Below are 18,933 nucleotides of genomic sequence, written 5' to 3' on the forward strand. Positions count from 1 at the left end.
TGTTTGTGCTTCATTTCCTAGCACGTAGTACTTCCCCAGCTGACAGCAGCATGGCTGGTTCCTTGAGTTTAAGCAAATGTGGAGCGAGATGATTCCAAAAGTTATAGGGAGTAGAATAGAGACTGGGTTGATAGAGGGGTGCCTCAAAGGGCTGCCTTTGCCAGGGCTTTAATCTATGATTATGCAAGCATCAGAGTAAGGATTTCCAAGTGTGCTTCACTGCAAAGCTGTGTGGGAAGGTGCAGAAAGCATCCGCACGTTGAGAGAAGAGCACAGGAGCAGGGGGGGCCAAGTCCTGTGTCTGGGTAAAGCCAAGGTCATTGACTTGCCGGTGTGGGCTCATCAGTGCCACCTTTTGGCTGGAAGGAGGCTCTCAGGAGAGTTTGTCAGTCACCGGCTTTTGCTGAGGGGAGAAATGGGAAGTGGGGGCCTGTGGACAAGATCTGGGGTTTGCCCGGGGCTGCAGCTATCTGGATGTGGTGTACTGTCACTTGTCACCCCCCTCTGAAAGGTCGGATTCTGCTTGACTTGCGGAAATTAAGCCTGATTCTGAAATAGCCCAAGGGAAAAGCGAAGGGTCCAGGAGGATCTCAGAGGGGAGAGGCTGCCCAGGATGGGTTTATTTTCCCTGGGGAGCACGAGTTCGGCAGTGATGTTAAACCGGCTGCTTCGGGGTGCCAGCAGCCTCGGCAGAGCCCGACCTGCTGCTCCGTGGCGTGCTCTCTCGCAGAACCAGCAGCGTGAAGTTATGAAAGGGAATTTCAGAACAATGGAGGGAAATCCTCCTTTGCCTCCCATAAAGCCCAGTCTGGGAAATTCACCACCGCAAGAAGCCGCGGCCTCAAACGCTGCTGCTGGCATTTAAAAGGGAGCGGGTTAGCTTTATAACCAATAAAAGTTTTGAAGTTATTGGGTGAGGATTTGATTTTGATGGGAATTAAGTTTGGGGCTGTCCTACCGCTCACCACACTCGTCTGGAAAGAAAACTTTTCAATGGTGCAGGGCCCCGCACAACCGGCCAGGTTTTCACCCGCTTCAGAAGCTGTGTTGGTCGCAGCCAGAGACGCGATGCTGGACTCCATCGATCGATTGATCGATGGCTTTGTTTCCCCGTAGCTCAAACAGGAGCGCGGGAGCGTAACGGAGCCGACTCCCCCCGTAGCCCTGCGTGGGACCCCGGCAGCCGGGTTGTTTTGGCCCGCTCCCCTCGACCTCCATGTCGCCTAGGGCCTGGAAAACGAAGCGGGGTAGCGCTGCCCTTAAGAGCAAAACGCCTTCGTGTGGCCGCGGGGCGATGCGCGGGGGGGTGGCGATGCCCGGAGCCGGGGGTGGTGGCCGTGTCCGGAGCTGGGTGGGTGGCGGGGTGGCCATGCCGGGAGCGCGATGGTGGCTGTACCCGCTTGCCGTGCGGGGAGCGGGGCCGCCGCACCCCGCCGGGAGCCGCTACGCGGGGCGCGGGATTTGCGCGCTTTCCGCATTTAAGCGCGGTAGCGATAACGCTGCGGCACCTCCTGGGCGGCTTTGAGGGGGAAGCGGGGGGGGGGGGACGGTGGACGAGGAGGGTTTCCTGCTCTCCCGGCACGGCTGGGAGATGCATCAGGAAAAATAAAGTAAAAATTAGATTAATTTTTAAAAATTAAAATACTAATAACACGACTACTAATAGTAACAATAATAATAATAATAATAATAATGGTGATGATGATGCTGCACGCAGCCGGGCGAAGGAGCGGGCGGCCCGACGGCTGCGCGGGGCGGGAGGGGGCGGCCGCTCGGGGCCGGGCCGGGGCGGGGGGGGGGGGGGGGGGGGGCCGTACGGAGCCCGGGCCGTGCCGTGCCGAGCCGAGCCGCGGCTGGGTGATGTCAGGCCCGAGGAGGAGCCTCCGCCGCCTGCCCTTTTACTTTCGGGCGCCGGCACTTGGCCGCAGGCTGCTGCTGCTGCTGCTGGCCGGCCCCCCCCCCCCCCCCCCCCCCCTCACCCCCTCCGCTATGGACACCCCACACTTTTAAGGCCGGGGCGGCCGCCCTCTGCGCCGCCCCGGGGGTGGGGGGGCACCGTGAATTAATTAAAAAATTCGCTATTTACGTGGTTATTCATTGCCCCGCTCCGGGCATGTGAACAACCACTCTACCCCCCCGCCCCCCCCATCCCCACCCCCCCCCTCCCCGAATCCATCCACCCCCAGCGCCATGCCGGCAGCTTGTACCCTGCTGCTGCTGCTGCTGCTGGGGCTGGGGCTGGTCCCGCCGGCCGGGTCGTTGCCCCTCGCTTCCCCACGGCGTCTTCCTCCTCCTCCTCCTCCTCCTCCTTCTTCTTCGTCCCGAAGCTGTCTCGGCCGCCTTTGCTCGCCTCCCGCCGCGGGACACGCCGGCAGCCCGGGTGAGTGCCCTGCTCCGCCGTGGGGATGGGGATGGGGATAGGGATGGGATTTGGTCCCAAAAGCGGTCGCGGTGGGGCGGAGAGCGCGCGGGGTCCCACGCCGCGCGGGTCCCCGCGCGGCGTGGGACCCCGCGCGCTCTCCGCCCCACCGCGACCGAGGGTTGCTGAGCATCCCGACATCACCCAGTGCTGCATCAGCTCTGGGTGCAACCCCCTCCCCAAAGAACCTCTCTCCCCTTTTAACCTTGCCCAGCCCATCGTGGTACAGTGGGTGAATGTTTGGGATGGGAACGGTAGGTGGGAAACCATAAACGGGTCCGTAGCTGCGTGGACTGACTCGAAGGTGAGTAGTGGGAACTTCACAGAAGAATTTAAGGAGGACTCTGGTGGGTACGAGGGGCATGGCTGACATGTGCCCAGCCATCAAAATGTTCCCAGGTGGGAAACTGGTGGCTCCTGTTAGGTGGTCTTCAGGGTCTGAGTCACCTACTGCTCATCTCCAGACATGCCCTCACCTCACCTTAGGTGGTGACCCACATCCAGGTGTGGGGACAGATGCCATCAGCTCTCTATAAATACCCTCTCTCTCTCTGCGTCGCCTACAGACTGTCAGATTAGTCATGTATAAAGTCACATTTTTCCTTGCATGTCACATCTACAGTGTCGTTATGAGGAGCAATGACTAGTTTGGTGCTTTACAAATGATGCTGAATTTGGTTTCAGCACAGGATAAACCATATTTTTCCTGGAACCAGCAAGGACTCATTTCAAGTGTCACCCACTAAACTGGTTCACTTACGTGCTGAAGAAGACACATAGTTCTAAGGATGACTAATTCTCAATGAGTTTGGAAAGCACTGAATGTCTGCAGGTGGTATAAGGAAATCCAGTATGACAAATGAATCCTGTGTAAGTTTTAGGTAGGTTTTAGGGTTGATTGCCTGCTTGAGCTGGACTGTCAAATTTCATCTTTTAATTTCTGATGTGGAGAGAATATCATGCTTTGGTACTTAAGTTTACTTTCATGGAGCTATACAATTTCAGGAAATGTGACAGAACTACATTTATAACATTTTAGTTTTCTTCACAAACCCAAGGTGTGCCTTTGTAAGATGTATCCATACTAGACCGAATGTATAGTTGGGGATATCGACTGGAATGTACCCTGCAGTGGATTAGAAAGCTCCTAACTAACAGTGTTTGTATGAGAGCAGCCTGGTGACTAGGATACTGCACTGAAATGAAGGAGATTTGGGTCTGTTCCCAGATCAGCCACTTCTTTGTGCCACTCCGAGTGTCAGTTCGTCCTCCAAACCGGGAGAGAATAACTCTGTCTTACCTGCTATCAACCTCGTGAAGATAAAAATCTGCAACTTGCCAGGAAAGTGCTTGCCTATTATTTGATGAGAGCTGCGCAAATTCCTTGGTGGACAGAAAAAACTATTTAATTTCATCTCAGCTTTCGATCTGGCATCTTTTCCTGTGACCTTGATGACTCCTGAGAGTCAGCAGAGGAATGCGTTTCCTTTGTTAAGAGTCTGAAAAGCTCAAACTATCTGTCCGCATGCTGGAAAAGCCATTTGTCTGGCTACCAGCATCTGGCCGCCCAGCTCAGCGGCGGAGGCTTTTCTCCGAGCTGCCCGTGCTCGGCAGCTACAGGTGCTCGTGAATCATGTCAACCCCGTCCAGAAGGAACGGGGGGATGCACCGTGAAGCAATGATAAATAACCCGGCAGTAGCTCTCTCCCTAGCAAACAGCAGCATGAATTAGGCTGGGTCCTGACAGCCGCGATTCACTCGCTGTTAGCTACAGCTCTATGCTTGTCAGTCAAGGGAATTGTTTGGTGTTATGGGAGCGGGCTGATGGGAGCCCCTAAATCACTCTCAGGTTGAGCTGTCGACACTTGAGAAATCCCTGTTGTCTGTCTCGCTGCCGCTCCTGCCCCTCTGAGATGTTTTTCACGTTTGAAAACTCTTGCTTGAAGCAGGGGGTGGAGGGAGCGTTTCTTGTGAAGCCATCACCCCGGCGCTACGTGGAAATGAAGATTACATCTCTGCTTAGAACGAGTCTGAGGTTCGGCGGCAAAAGCCCTTTCTCAGGCAGGGCTTAGCGAGCAGATGGTGAGGCAGTGGGAGTAGAAATGGGGCTTTTGAGTCTCTCACAAAGCGTGGGGCGAGGGAGCGGGGCGGGAGCCTGGCTGCTCTGTGGAGCCTCGCTGCCTTCCCCGGCCTGTCGGTGCCTCGGACCGCATCTGCCACCCCTCCCTGCCAACCCCACCGTGGGCTTGTCTGGTGAAGAAATGAGGACAGATGGCTTTCGCGTGTTGTTTAAAGTGCAGGCTGAATCCTGGTGGAAAGGAACATAGGGAAAAATAGGTGAAGTAGGAAGCGAGGAAGCTGGTGAGAGCAGAGTTAAAGCAACATCAAACCCCTCGGTGAAATTCCTCCTGGCAGCCGTTTTACATGGGCACCAGGCGAGCTGAAGGGCACCGTGTGCCGGGGCTTTGGTTCCAAGCTCTGTCCTCCTGCAGGTTTCCTTATTTTAGGTTTCCCTGTTTTAGGTTTCCCATCTGTAAAATGGGAATAATTCCAGTGACACCATGGGGACAGCAGAGGTGGCATTGAGCCCCCGACAAAATCACCGTGGCTGGGGTCTCCCCCTGTTGCTGTAATATCCCTTTTTCCATTACTTCTGACCTGCTCCGGTGCCCTGCGGTGCCGCCCGGCACAGCGTGGGACCACCGGCAATGGGCTCGCCCTAAGAAGTTGATCTGCTTTTCTGCCATCTGTGTTCTTCCTTCCGTCCTTTTTCCCTCTCTCCGGTGCCAGCTGCCACCTTTCTTTGCCGCTTCCCCAGTGGGAGCCCTGGAAATAAGGTGTGAAATCACCCGAGAAGGAATCGGCTTAGCTTGCAGCAGGGATTTCGGGCTGGCTGCTAGGAGAAACTTCCCAACCCTCTGAGAGGGGCAGAACAGTCTGCATTTATTTATGTATTTTTTCAGCTTTCTATCTCTGAAACTTTCTGTGTGCGGAAGAAGCAAATTTAGGAGCGAGGGAAGAAGATGTGGAGGATGCCGATTTGCACAGAAGTATGGTGCTAACCTCCAAACCTGCCTCAATTTTCACAGTACGTTTTGTGGCTCCTGGGGGCAGAAGCCCAGCTCTCCGTGCAGAGGGGTGTAAGATGCCGCTGTTTAGCTTTGATGGGATTTCAGGTGGCCGCGGGCGGTGCAGGAAGGATGCTTCCTCCCCCTCCGGTGTGAGGACAGGGAAAGATCGCCTCCCACGCCTCCGCATTGCTATCAGAAGACCCGCAGGCTGCAAGGTTTCAGGGTTTTCTTTTCTTGGGCATCTCCACTGCTTCTCTCTGTGAGCTGGAAGTGGATGTGGTTGGTGTGCTGCGAACGTGAACTCCCTGGAGTTGTATAGATTTAGCTCTGCCCCTTCGAGGTACATAATTAAAAGCAAAAAAGCAAAGAGAAGGAAAAAAAAAAAAAAGCACTTCAGAAAAGGAGGGCGGAGATAAGAGATCAGCTTCCCAGCTCGTTCCCCATCCCGAGCCCCTGAAGGTGATGAGGGTTGTGCCCTGGGTTCGCATCTGTCTGTGAGAGCACTTTGCGTGATATTTGAGTGGTAAATGAATACAGTCCGAGAGATAATTGTGTAACCCGACTGGCAGGGAGCACACAGTGGTGTGTATTGATTTACACCTCCACAGGTAGTGAACGCGAGTGCTAAGCTGTGAGCGGGGCACAGCAGGTGAGGGGACAGCTGCTGTGGCTGGGGCCCGTAATTGGGCTCTCCACAAAGTCTCATTTCCCCGGTAGCGAAGCGGCAGAGCCAGCCCACGTCCCTTCAGCAGGCGTTTGCAGCGCGCTCTGCTCCAGCAGCCATCCCCACTTCAGGGGGGTAATTTAATTAGCTTTAATTTTTGCTCGTGGCTGGGAAGGTGAGGGAGACGAGCGGTTACTGCCGTGTCTGTGGGGGCTGATGCCAGCCTTGCTGGTGCACGGGTGCCTTCCTCAGGTGATATTATTTTCAGTATCAAAAGTTGCAGATGCTGGTGAGTTTAGAGGAGTGTGGGGTTTCTGGATCAACCTGCTCCTAGAGATCCTAATTTTTGGACTGGCAGTCAGAAACTCTCTATGATTGAGCTCCCAAGCTCTCTGCGTGCTGTCTCCATCCTCCCCATCCCGGTCATCTACCGGGGGCATGTGACAGCAGCTGAGCGCCGTGTGGAAGCTGATGGCTCCATCACCATCGCATCTCTGGGAGGTGGCAGAGGATGATGCTCCTTTAGCAGAGGGAGGTGTGGTGTCAGGCTAGAAAGGCAGTTGATTTTGGTATGGTTGTAAGGGCAAAAATTGAGTGGATGCTGCCATGGCTGGGACTGTGCCTGTGCATCCAAAATGTACGGCTGCTTCTTCAAACCCGTAGCTTTTCAGCCCATCCTACAAAAGGGATTTTGGGAGGTGTCTGGGCAATAGGAGCAGGGGATTGCTCTGTCCTGTGAGCTACCAAACCAGGTGCTGAGCTGTCCCCTGGGTGAAAGCCAAGACCAAAGCCCAAAGTGAAGACCAAAGACAGTAGATACATGTTGGCTGCCTGGTTGGGTGCTACCACTGGCCAGCCTGGGCTCCGGGGCCATGCACGGCTGCTGCAGGAGCTGCTGCTGGTCCTGCTTACTGCTCTTACGGCTGTACAGGAGGGGAATGAGGCCTTAGTAGCATCAATCTGGTCATGATGGTTTTATTTATGAAGCGTTTATCCAAGCTAATAACCACCCATCCCACCCAGAATAAAGAACTATTTCAATTAACAAGTTAAGCCAATAAAACCTGTCAGTGTAGCAACAGAGTTTCAGTGCTGTGCTGCAGAGACTAAGGCACCACCGAAGTCTCTGACTCTTCTGGAGTTGCTGCTGGAAGGACCCATTAGCCGGTGCTGTGACTTCTTCATCGATGGTAGCTACGTACCAAACTAAGGATAGGGACGGAACAGTAGGGCTCAGCTATGGGGTGCTCAAGGCAGGGCTGCAGCCTCCTAAATACCCTGGGGAAATGATCCGGAACTAGATGGATCATAGATAGCCAGTGTAAATCCTCTGGATGCTGGCTTTGCTTCCCCACATAGTTTCAAGAGAATTTCTGGGGTATGAGGGGGTGAGGAGGCCCTGGGTGAGTCCGGGTGTCTCTGCGCAGACGAACGGCATCGTTCATGCTTGGGCTGATCCACTCAGATACACAGAGAGCTCCTCTGCAAAGAGCTGTGGCCAGATTCTGGCACCTGACGTGGTGTCTTTCTGCTGTTGCAATGGTGCAAAGAAGCTTTCGGGGCAGTTGGACCAGCCAGAGGGTCAGAAGGCCTGCCAAGCGAATGGAAGGTTGGTTGTTCATAATATTTGCTTGATATGTCCGATACAAAATCCATAGTCTGTACCTCATGAGCAAGCTTGTTGCACATTCCTAATAACCCAACCACAGGCCCTGTTATTTACATTCGATTGAAGATGTAGGTCATACGATACAGATTTTCTCTTTCCTGATCGACTGAACATAAAAGGCAAAATCCAATTTTCAGTGGCAGTAGACCTGATTACAAATTCAAATTTTTATTTCTCTGAGCAGTTTTGTGACATTTGCATTGTAATTTGCTGTTTCCATAAATATTAGAGCTTTGTTTGCTGGGATACTCATCCAGAGCAGATGCAAGAGGGCTACAAGCATAGGCTCTGTCAAAGAATGGTGTCTGTGGAAGCCTATCAGGAGAAAATGGTTTTGTCACGTCTGGCCACCCTTCTCCCTCACCCTTTTCTGCATACATACAGCTGATGTGTGTGCACCCATTGCTATATATTTTTAATTCCCAGGTGTTGTACCATAACATCCTGCTGCTTCAGCAAGGGCCACGGCTCACTTACGGCTCTTTGATTATGTAGAGAGTTTGTATTCATCCTTTCAGGCTGAAATCATTCGCGTCTGAGGACGAGGAGAGAACTTTCCCACCCAAAAGGGAAATGATGTTGCATTACTGAGCGACCAGCCCAAGTAATAATATAATCTTAGAAAAATGCGGTTCCCTCGAGTAAAGGAAGCTCTGTAAACTTCAGCTCCTCCAAGCTCTTAGCGTAGCTGTTGCCTGTGTTATAGTAACGCTGCTGTAAGACTCGGTCTACTGAAGCGCTCAGGGAGCATGGGAGAAAAAGAGAGTAAGATCCAGTTCCTGTTTAAAACAAGGACCTTTTGAAGGCTCTGAATACTGTGAGGTTTATAACGCAGATTTTAGGATCTTGGGTCACATCCCTTCTTTTCTGTTAACTTGTCCAGCACCCAGCTGAGATAAAAAACGTGGTGACACTCCCCCCTGGTCCTGAAGAGCATGAAGAAGGGATAGGCAGAACCAGGGTGAGCAGAGGGGTCAGCTGGAGGAAGGTAAAACAACTGCAAGGTTTCCACTAACTGGAGTTCTGAGGTCAAAAGTCTGGTTGTGTAAAACTGGGGGAGAAAGAGGCTCACTTTTAGAGCTGTCAGTATTTGGGCAAAACCATGCAAGGGAGGAACGTAATAAAGTTACTCTGTGAGCAGTGCATGTGGTTTGCTCTCTTCTGCTCGCCACAGGGTGGGTGGCGTTAGCGTGTGATGTGTTTTATTTTTGGCTCCTTGGGTGCCAAGTGTGTTCAGGTCCCACGGCCAGGGCATGAAACGAACCACAGGGACCCTCCTTGCTCTGGGTGCAGCAGCTCCCCAAGCCAGACACTCACAGGAGTTTTTTCAAGCAAAGCGTCCGTCTTCATGAAACTTGTAGGAACTTGCTGTCCTGGAGGTCCCTGCCTTCCAGGCTTATTTGTTTTAGTGTGCTGTGGGAGATAGATAGGAGGACAAGACTATGCAGTCTCAGGAGCTTCATCTCTTCAGAAACCAGTATAAAAATGCATGAGATAAAAAAATATCTTTTCAAAAGTGCCTGAAATGCAAAAAACAGCCTATTTCCTGCAAGCAGGGCACTTATAGGAAATATCCCACAAGCTGTCGCTGCTTCCATCCTGCTGCCTCAGTCCCTCCTCTGGCTTTGGATGAAGGTATTCCCTGTTGCCTGTCCTCAGGCAGGGCTGTTGAGGAGGATTATATCTGCTTCTGCATCCGCCGTGCCCTTGACTTTGAATCATTTGATAAATAGTTTTGCAGTTGGTTACTTAAGCATCTCCCGAGCTGCAGTCAGCATCCCAGCTGTGGGCGAGGGAGCGCTCTTGCCAAGTCAGGATCTGTGTCGAGAGCCTCCTAAGATTTGGCTGGCTTTCTTTAAAACCCCAACTCCTGGACTTGTCGTTACAGGAGAATCACTTAGAGGGGGAGAAAAAGAGCTTCTGGCTGTCGAGGTGGTAGATAAAAAAACCCTGAAAACGTGAGCTGCAAATCCAGGAGACACACAAGAAGTCCAGGATGGCTGGATTTAAAAATATTACTAGTTCAGATCTGATCTCCAGAGTTTTTTGAGTCCGGATGGAGTGGCCGTTTCAGACACTCCTGCTTGGCAAGGCTCTGCCCGGGTGTCTGCAGGAGAAGTGCAACCATCTTAATCATCTTGCTCTGCTGGGAAAAGAGATGGTTCACAAAGAAGTACTGGGCAACACAGTAAGAAAACCGGGTGCAAACCCAGTTGTTTTCTGCCCAGCTGTCGGAATACCTTGTGCAAGTGCCTTGACCTTGGCAGATTGACTCTCCGCTGGGAGAAGCAAACTCCATCTGTCTTTTCATTCTTTGCAAGGACGTGAAGCTAGGAGGACTTTTTAAAACTGCCTTCACAGCATCCCGACTGTGGCCTGACCAGTTTAAGCTGTTTAAGGGTGACTGTGTCATTTGTGATGCGACCAGATGCTGCAGGTCCTTCCCATGGCCCTTCTGCGTGAGCAGCCCGTCTTGGGCTCCCAGGCAGGGCTTGCAAAAAGTCCTCTGGAAACGCCATGACCTTTGTGGTTCTTTCACCAAGGCAAACACGGAGATGTCTGAGGGACCTTTTGCACAGTGGTTAGATGGCAACGAGGATCTTGCAGCTGAAGTTTGGGAGAAAATATCCTTTTCTTTTTAACCCTGAGCTAATTTAGCTCTGGGATGAAATTGGCTGGGAAAGGACTGAGGAGGAGTCTTAAACGGTCTGATAGATGAAGGGTTAACTGGGCAGGGTTAATGGTTGTCCCAGGGGTGCAGTCCAGGCTGCATCTCCCAGAGGACATTGTGTTGCACACACACATTCAGGGCGTTTTTCTCAACATTTTTCAGCGTGGTGTTTAAAGAGGTTTTAAAGGCTGTTACAGGAATCAGTCTGACCTCTTGCCTCTTTAGCAAGACAGACATCATTGTCATTTCTGCTACCAGAATCATAGAATGGTTAGAGTTGGAAGGGACCTTAAAGATCATCTAGTTCCAACACCCCTGCCATGGGCAGGGACAGAACCACCCTCAGATTCCCTCAGGGATCTCCAGACCATGGAAGAAGCTCTGTGCAGGAGTTTTGGACTGATGGTCAGGCTCCTTTGGGTTGCCAAAGGCACTTCTGCATCTGGAGTGACAAGAGGAATTTGGATCTATAGAGCACAATTATCCACGTCACTGCTTATTAGGATGGTGTCGTTAACACCCTTCCTCTTGTGGAAAATCTCATAAGCCCTGAGGACCGGCGTGAAATGTCATGCTCTGTTGAACTTCGCTGAAGCGGGAATGAATCACATTAATTTGAAGATTTGGCTTCAATATATTATTGGAAAGATACGTTCTGTGATAGCCTAGCAGCAGGGTACTGCAGCCCACCCAAGGCAGCAGGACCTGTCCTGGGGGGAGGAGGATGTGGAGATGGCGTTAAGGGATGGAGATTGGAGTTTGAATATTTGAGGGGGTTTTGGTTTGGTTTTGTTTTTTGACCACTCCGTAAAAGCAAAAGGCAGGCCTGGAAGGGATCTCCCAAGGGATCTCAAGACATATCCCCTTGCAGGATCACCCCAGAAGATGTTTATCTAACACGTTTCTAAAAATTTACTCCAGAGAAAGGTTTCATGGCTTCCCTGAATAGCTGCCTCACAACATCCGTGACATTATGGGTAAGAAAAAACTTTCTTATCAGGGAAACTGTAGCAGCTGGTAGTCAAACCTTCTGCAAAGAAAGATATCCCATACAAGTGGTGGCCAGGTTTGACCCTGCATAACTTGTAAGATCTCATGAACTGACAAATGGAGGTAATTTAGCAATCTGGGGAGGTAACACAAGAGGTAATCCTGTGTATTGAACTAATTTCTACCCCTGTGATGGGAATGAATTTCCAGGAGTGGAAACATCAGCAAGCCAACTGAGCATGATTTGCTTTCCTTGTCAATTGGAATCAAGGACCCCGATTGTGGAGCATAATACTGCTCTTGTAATTCAGCCTTTATCTTTGTGCCGGAGCTGGGCATAATTGTATCTGTGTCTGGAGGGACAAGGAGAAGTTTCAGTAGCTGGTGCTCACAAAGGCATCTTTAGAAAGCTCCTTACCCCTGGTACAAGCTTGGAAGAGCTCAAAGGAAAATACCCCTGGGTAGCTTTAGGCATTTGAACAGTCATCATTGTTTGATTCGGGTTCAGTTACAGGACTAACATCTAAATGTTAATTCTTTTTAGGATATTATCAGCTCTTTCAGCAAATACAGAATGGGGCTGCAGTATTAGACTGGCAGCCAACCCTGCAGATAAAAGCCCTTTGAAAGGATGTTTCTTAGGAGGGAAACTTGATCAGAGAATGAAGAATAATCACGAAGATGGTCTTTTCTGAGGGATGTGGAGCAAATATGATGCATGAAGAAAGCCAAATGAGGCAAGGACCAGGATGCTTCTAACCTGGGGCATGGGATTCTTGTCCCCTGAGAATGGTCCATACCGTGCAGACAGAAATCCTCATAATCCTGTCCTGCAAATTGCTGGTACGCCTGGAGATCATACAGTGCTGGGTAAGCCACGTCACATGCTGGGTTAAGACCAAAGTTGATGGTCACTCGAAGGCAAGAGTGTGCCAAAGCAGTCGGTGTGAGGTGGCTCTGTGCTGGCTAATACGGGTCAGTGGTGGGCAGATGGGCTTTGGGTGCAGATTTCTGGCCTCTTGATCCTCTGTGCTGCCTTGCTCAGTATGCACCAAGGTAGCTATGACCTGACCCCGACTCCTGTGACAGCTTGGAGGGTGACAGCCTGATCCTGCCCTTCTCCATCTCCCGTTTCCACTGCTGGCCGCGGGGCTGCCGGCTGCAGAACGGAGACCTGCATGCAGCCAAATGAAGGCACCTTGGTTCCAGCCTCCCTGAAACGTGCAGAAAGGCACTGGAAATGGTAAAGCCCTTTCCCCCGGCTTCTCAGAAAGCAAATGTGTGACTGCAAAGGCAGTGAGAGAGCGGTGGGAGACAGCAGGAGGGATGCTTGCTTCAGCCACCCTGGTACATGCTGCTGCTCCGCAGTGGCAGTGGTGACCGGTCAGTGGGTGCCAGCAGGGAAGGACCTGGCTCATCCCCTGGAAGAAGGAGGTCCGACGCCATCCTGAGCCCTGCCACCGCCGCTTCCGGCAGCAGATCGGTGCGGTGTCATCTAGGAAATGCGATTTAGATCATCATCCTTTCGCAGCAGATGGGGGAAGGGAAGTGGGGGCCCTTATCTCTTCTGGGGATTAATTTCTCTTTAAGCTGCTTTATTTTTTTGCCCGTTTGCTTTTTTCTCGGTCCTCTCCCAAGTTTCACCGTACCTTGCTGGAAGAGTAGGGGCCACGAGAGCATCTATGCTTCCCACTGCCATGACACCATGCCCTGCAACCCACCTTCAGCTGGGAGGTGAGGGCTGGGGTGTAAGGCTTGGGCTGCCGTCAGTTTTCCCCTGGGATGGGTTTGGATTTTGGTAGTCTACATGGAGGGAAGAACCCAGCAAGCCTTGCATCTGTGTGTCACCAAAATGCATCCACCCCTTGGTGGCCTTGTGATCCTCCTGCATCTGTGAGGGCCCTTCATCCTTCTCATCCCCACCACATCCTTGAGAAGTTGCTCAGTTCCCAGGTTAGTCCTCTTCCCTGGTGTGGCCACCGGCCTGCAAAGTTCTTTGGCGTGTGCGTAACATTAAGTACAGAGAAAAGCTCCCTGGGGAGCTCTTCTTAAGTGCATTGATGGAGTGAGACTCTGGTCAGGACACCTGGACCAAAGCCCACCCTGCAGCAGTGGGCAGCATCGCTCGGCTCCTGGGAGCCTGTGGCAGCCTTTGGCTATTCCTGGTGTGGCCTCTCGAGGTGGCAGCGTCCCTTTTCCTACTCCCTCCTCCATCTTCCTGGTATTTATTGTCCCCTCCTGACTGTGGAAAGCAGCCTCTGGGCTCAGACAACTTTAGAGCAGGGACCTGTGGGTTTTTTTTGGGAGTCTGACCTGAAAATACCACCTTGTTTTCTCCTGGGTCGGCAAAGGGCTGGAGTCCTTGGCTCCTGGAGTGAATGGCTCCTGCTGCACATATGCCTCACACCGCCAGGCATCACTTTTTGATGTGTGTTGAGGGCTTGCGCAGAAAAATCTGTGCTTCAGCCTGTAGTTCTCATGGTTTTACGCACAATCCCAAATAATCACAAATACCAATAGTTTGGGGTTTTTTCCCTGTAAGATCCATTTAAGTCAAATACAAGTCACTGAGCATACACGGGGAGTAAATAAGCTACATGGAATGACTTTGGTTATACATGAGGTCAGACAGAATGAGCTAATGCTCCCTTCTGGCCTTGAAATCAAGCTTCTCAGAAAGCAAAATTTCATCCTGCAGCTTCTAAGCTGCAGCTTCTAAGCTGCTAGCACCTTTCCTTACGGAGGAGCCCGAGCCCCAGGGCTGCGCATCGCTCTGCACCTTGTGTGGCTGCTCACCCCCTTGTTGCCGAAATAGGTCCCTGCTTGGAGGAGGTTTTCTTATATTGCCCAGTTTAAACGAACGCAGGCAGCTGCCGGGTGTGTGAGATGGTGCAAGAAAGTCATACGATGGATTGTGATGCCCTGGCTAACATGCAAAGGGTAACTAATCTCTGCATAGCAGCAGCGGGCTAGCTTCCCTGGAAATATTGCCCCGTGTGAGATTTTTACCAGTTGCAAACCTTGCAGAGAAATGTCCAGGTTTCTGGAATTTTTTATGTGAGAACTCTGGAGAAAGGTCCATGTTAGAAATTGTCACGTGTTTACAAAAGCCAGCAGCGGCATCATCCTGCTCTCTCCAGCCCCATTTCTTTCCACTTATCCAGTACTGTACACGCTGCCATGGCTTTTTTTTCCTTCTCCCCCCCCCCCCCCCCCCCCCCTTTCTTTTTTGCAGCCAGGATGTTTTTTCTTGCCTTTTTATTGTTCCAGTGACCTAGCAACTCCACTTTGGTGGAGCCCTGCCAGGAGACTTCCTCCCCGAGCCGTCTGACAGTCTCCAGCAGCACTGCCCTCGGATGGGAGCACAAGTTAAAATGACACCGGGCTGAGTCCCTGCGCGGCTTTTGCCCTGCCCTCACAAGTGCAGGCAAGGGTACCGCTGCCTTCCCACCGAGCCAAGCTTCCAGGGGACTTAAAAAACCCTGCAAAGAGGAAGGAGAAACGCTGCATGGGTGATATTTTCTGTAACATTTCTGCAGGACGTTGCAGAAAAGCCTGGAGGGTTTTAGAAGCGAATTAGGTGGTGCTGTGATTTAGCATTTGGGATCCGCGGTGCAGGCAGCGTGGCTGGAGACATTTCAGCATCACAAGGCGGTCACAGAGGGGACAGAGAGGAGGTGCGAGTGCTCAGAGAGCAGTGCCATTTGGGAGATTTCTTTTGGCTTATTTTTATTAATATTTACTGAAAACACAGAAAGAAATCCCTTTGGTAAGTGCTCCTGGACTCATCGGCTGGTGCTGGGCCAGAGCTGCCTTCACACCCCCTGGGTCTGCAGGGGCTTTTCCTGTGTTAATGTCAGAGGGGACACTTGTGAGGTAGATAATAAATGAGTCGGCAAGCAAGCAAACACAGCTATTTTGGGTTTTCTGCTCAGGAAAGGCAGCAGGGACGCGGGTCCCAGTGCCTCTCTGGGGCTGGAGGCTCAGTCCCCTCTTCACTGGCTGTATGGATGGATGGATTGGATTTTACTGGAGCTTTGGCATGGTTATGGGTTTTTTTTTAGGAGTATGAGTAGTCATGAGACCTCTTGTCCCTGTTGGAAGTGGGCTTGTATTTGAAAGTGTTTTCCAAAGACTCGACAATAAAACAGGACTTCTTTTATTATTATTATTCAGTTGCCAAAAGCTATTTAAAACCAAAATCTCATGAAAAGAGGTTTAAGGTGCTGCTCCGAGCCCTGGGCTGGTGGTTTTCAGGCAGCATGGGTCCATGCATTCCCAGGGATCTGTGGATTGGACCCAAGCTATCCAAGAAAGATGAGTAAGAAGCTCAGGGTTTCGTAGGCTTGACATGGTGATCCGGGGGCTTGCACCTCCCCAGAGAAATGTTTAGGACACCAAAATTAAGAGGGTGGAAACCACTGGATAAGCAGGACAACATCCTGTCCCTGCATTGTGCAGATTTTATCCCTGGTTGCAGGCGGGCTGTATGCATGCATCCCACGCTTTTGGAAATGACCACAGGTTTCTGCGCGCTCTTTATTTCCGAGTACCTGTTTCTCTGCTTCAGGGCGCTGCTCTTAAGAGCAATAATTGGATCCTTTTGTTCCTTATGGCATCTCTGAGCACCAGGCTCTGGTATCATTTAAAAAAGGGTAGGAAGCAAAAATGGCCTTGAGCATCTTCCGTGGTTTTACAGAGGGGAGATGGTGTGGAAGTGCAAGTGTGTTTTTGTCTCATAAAGCAGCACTGCAAGCAAAGTGCCGTGGCCTGGCGTAGGAGGGGCTGAGGACGATGCTGATGTCCCCAGCCCCATGGGCACCCATCACATGTAGCAGCCAGGTAGGTGTTAACCACCTGGACCTCGGCACTCAGAGCTTGCAGGGGCCACTGCTGCCATTAAGTTCCCATCGCCTTTTTCAAGCTGACATATTAAAGCTCCAGTCACCTTTGGTGGCTGAATAAATCCTTCGTATTATGGTTAAAATTGTTTGAAGTCCTGCAGATTGCTGTCCTGCTCTGCCTGGGACCCAGTGGAGAGAGGATGAGGAGCACAAGGACCAGAGCAAGGCGCTACCAGGGCATGTGTCTGTAGGGTACCCCATCCAAACTGAGCCCCACAGCAGGGCAGGAGGTGCTGGCAGGGCTCCTGACCTCTTCTCTTCCCCATCCGCCCTCTCTCGCCTCCTTTCTTCGTCCAGCCTGAATGATTCCTTTTATTAATATCGAAAGAATTAGCAAAAAAGGATTGACCGCATGTGGTTAAAAACCTCTCACATTCTTCCCGTGCTTAGTGCACACGAGGGACCTTCCCCAAGCAATATTATCAGCGTGTTTACGCTCAACTGACCCGTCTCCAGCATGAAATTTTTTTTTAAGCTCCATTTCAACCCCCCTGCCCCCTCCGCTCCCCCCGCCTTCCACCTCGAACTGCTTCTTTCAGGGCAAGAACAAGGAAGGAAATTGAAAATCCCAGAGCGCCCTGGACGGTCCAGATTTAGGGCTGTAGCTTTTGTTCGCACAAACTCACTTGGCTCCCAACCGGCCTCCACCCATGATCCCAACATCCGCAGCAGCCGTTCAAAACACAGCCCAGAGCCCGGCCCCGGCAGGGACCGGCAGCCACCCGTGCCACCCGCTGCGGGGCCGGCTTTGCTCCCCTCACAGGCTTCTCCTGCCTCACAGCCTGCCTTGCTTCCTAACCTTTCCCTACAGCCGGCAAGGAGTTTTCTAAGTTGAGATGAGGTTTTGGTTTTGTTTTTTTTTTTTTTTTCCCTCTGTGAGCCTCAGATGATGTTCAGATTATGCAACGTTAACAGATGTGGGCTTTATAATTATAGCTGACTGTCCTCGGGAGGAGCCTACTTCAGCTTCACGCGTGCTCAGCTCAACATGGGATGCTCCCAGGGTGGCCGTAGCCCTGGCAAAACAGCCGCTCCATGGGCGGCCGTACCGGGAACGGTCGCTGGGGAATTGCCACCCTCCCGAGGAGGGGCTGCTTTGGGGTGAAGGGCTGGTCTGGGCAGCCAAGCAACCGCTCTTGCCTTTCCTTGTGTGCAAACACAGATTAAATTTGCATTCCTCAGTCAAGGGAGTATTTTTCTGCCCTTTGAGGAGAAAAATGCCTTCTGCAGAAAAGCAGCGGGGCTGGGATGGCTCATGGTGCACCTTGGCTGGCTGTGATGCTCCTGCCAAATGCTGTCCGTGGGGATCCTGCTCCCCTGGCGTTAGCAGGATACATCCCTCATCACTCCCTGCCCTAAAATGTCTGTGAAAGATCACAACCAGTACCGAAAACTCACAGTGTTGTGCTTGTCAGTGTTGTGCTGTCCCATGACTGAGCCTTGAGCATCACCATGACAGCGCCCCAGTAGCAGCCACCTCCTGGCCAGGGAGATGCCCGTGCTGCACCCAGGGATGGAGACAGAAAATCGCTGGTCCGAAAGGGATTTTTCAGGAGTCACACAAGGTAGACGTCCAGCCAGGCTGACAGGGGCAAACCCAAAGCCTCGAGAAATCAGCTGGAACTTGATCTGTTTGTCCTGGCCGCTTTATAACTCAGCTCCCAGCAAGCTGCAGGCTTGTTATGCTTGTGAAGAAAAAGTAACTCTGAGCCTCGACCTGTCTGGTGAGCATCACTGCTAGTTTTAACTGGGAAGGAAAACACCGGTCCGGTGGGTGGCAGGAGGGTTTTGCGCTGGAAGTCAAATATTTCTCTTGACGGCTACGGTCGTGTGGAGTTAAACTGCGGAAAGCAGTTGGCAGCTTAGGATGTGACGAAATTGTTAGTGACAAATCTGTACCTGAGCTAAAGGGCCACCCTGCTTTAAGCCTTTAGTGCATCAGGGGAGGCCAGATGGTCCTGTGTGTGTTTTTTTGGAAGAAGTTTGCATCTGGTCCATCTGCTCCAGCGGGGGTTCATCTTTGAAGGCTAATTTCTGCAGGCAAGTCAAAGAGGAGATTGCGGTTGTCTTGCACGTCTGGCAGGCTTGATGGCTCTGTGATGAACTGAGATTTCATGTCTTTTTTGTTGAACAGCCCGATGTTTTCGGGTTTCCTTACTACATGCCGTGGGTTGGATTTTCCAGCACGGCTCATGCTCTGCACCCACCAAACCAGGGAGCTGAGCCCGTGCTGGCACCAGGTTTTCCCCCCTGCACCAGGACCTGGCATACTTTGCAGGGCAGAGTTAAAAATGCCAGATGACTCTAAAACCCCTGTGTAAATAATACCTTCTTATTCAGCCTGTCCACTCCCTGGCTGCACTCAAAGCCAGGTTTGCTGGTGCCCAGGGTAAGGGGAAGGGTTTTGCTTCGGTTTATTCCCAGCAGCTCTGCCGAGCTGAAAGAGGATAGAGAAAACTCCGGGGTGGATTTGCGGGCCAAACAACAACCAGACAAGCAACCGGCCACATTTTACTTTTGAACCAGTTGCATTCAGTCAAGGGCC

The 18,933-nt window shown here is 51.8% G+C and overlaps 1 protein-coding gene across 1 annotated transcript in view; it reads left to right on the top strand.

Annotated features, from left to right (window-relative positions):
- Positions 1-2,190: 2,190 nt before the first annotated feature.
- The window catches only part of HEG1 (heart development protein with EGF like domains 1), a 50,130-nt gene continuing 33,387 nt past the window's right edge, over positions 2,191-18,933 (top strand). The window contains exon 1 of the mRNA XM_074145651.1: positions 2,191-2,380. Within this exon, the coding sequence (XP_074001752.1) occupies positions 2,191-2,380 (190 nt within the window). The remainder of the gene's footprint in view (positions 2,381-18,933) is intronic.

This window comes from Numenius arquata, chromosome 3, assembly GCF_964106895.1.
Source record: "Numenius arquata chromosome 3, bNumArq3.hap1.1, whole genome shotgun sequence".
Taxonomy (NCBI): Eukaryota; Metazoa; Chordata; class Aves; order Charadriiformes; family Scolopacidae; genus Numenius; species Numenius arquata.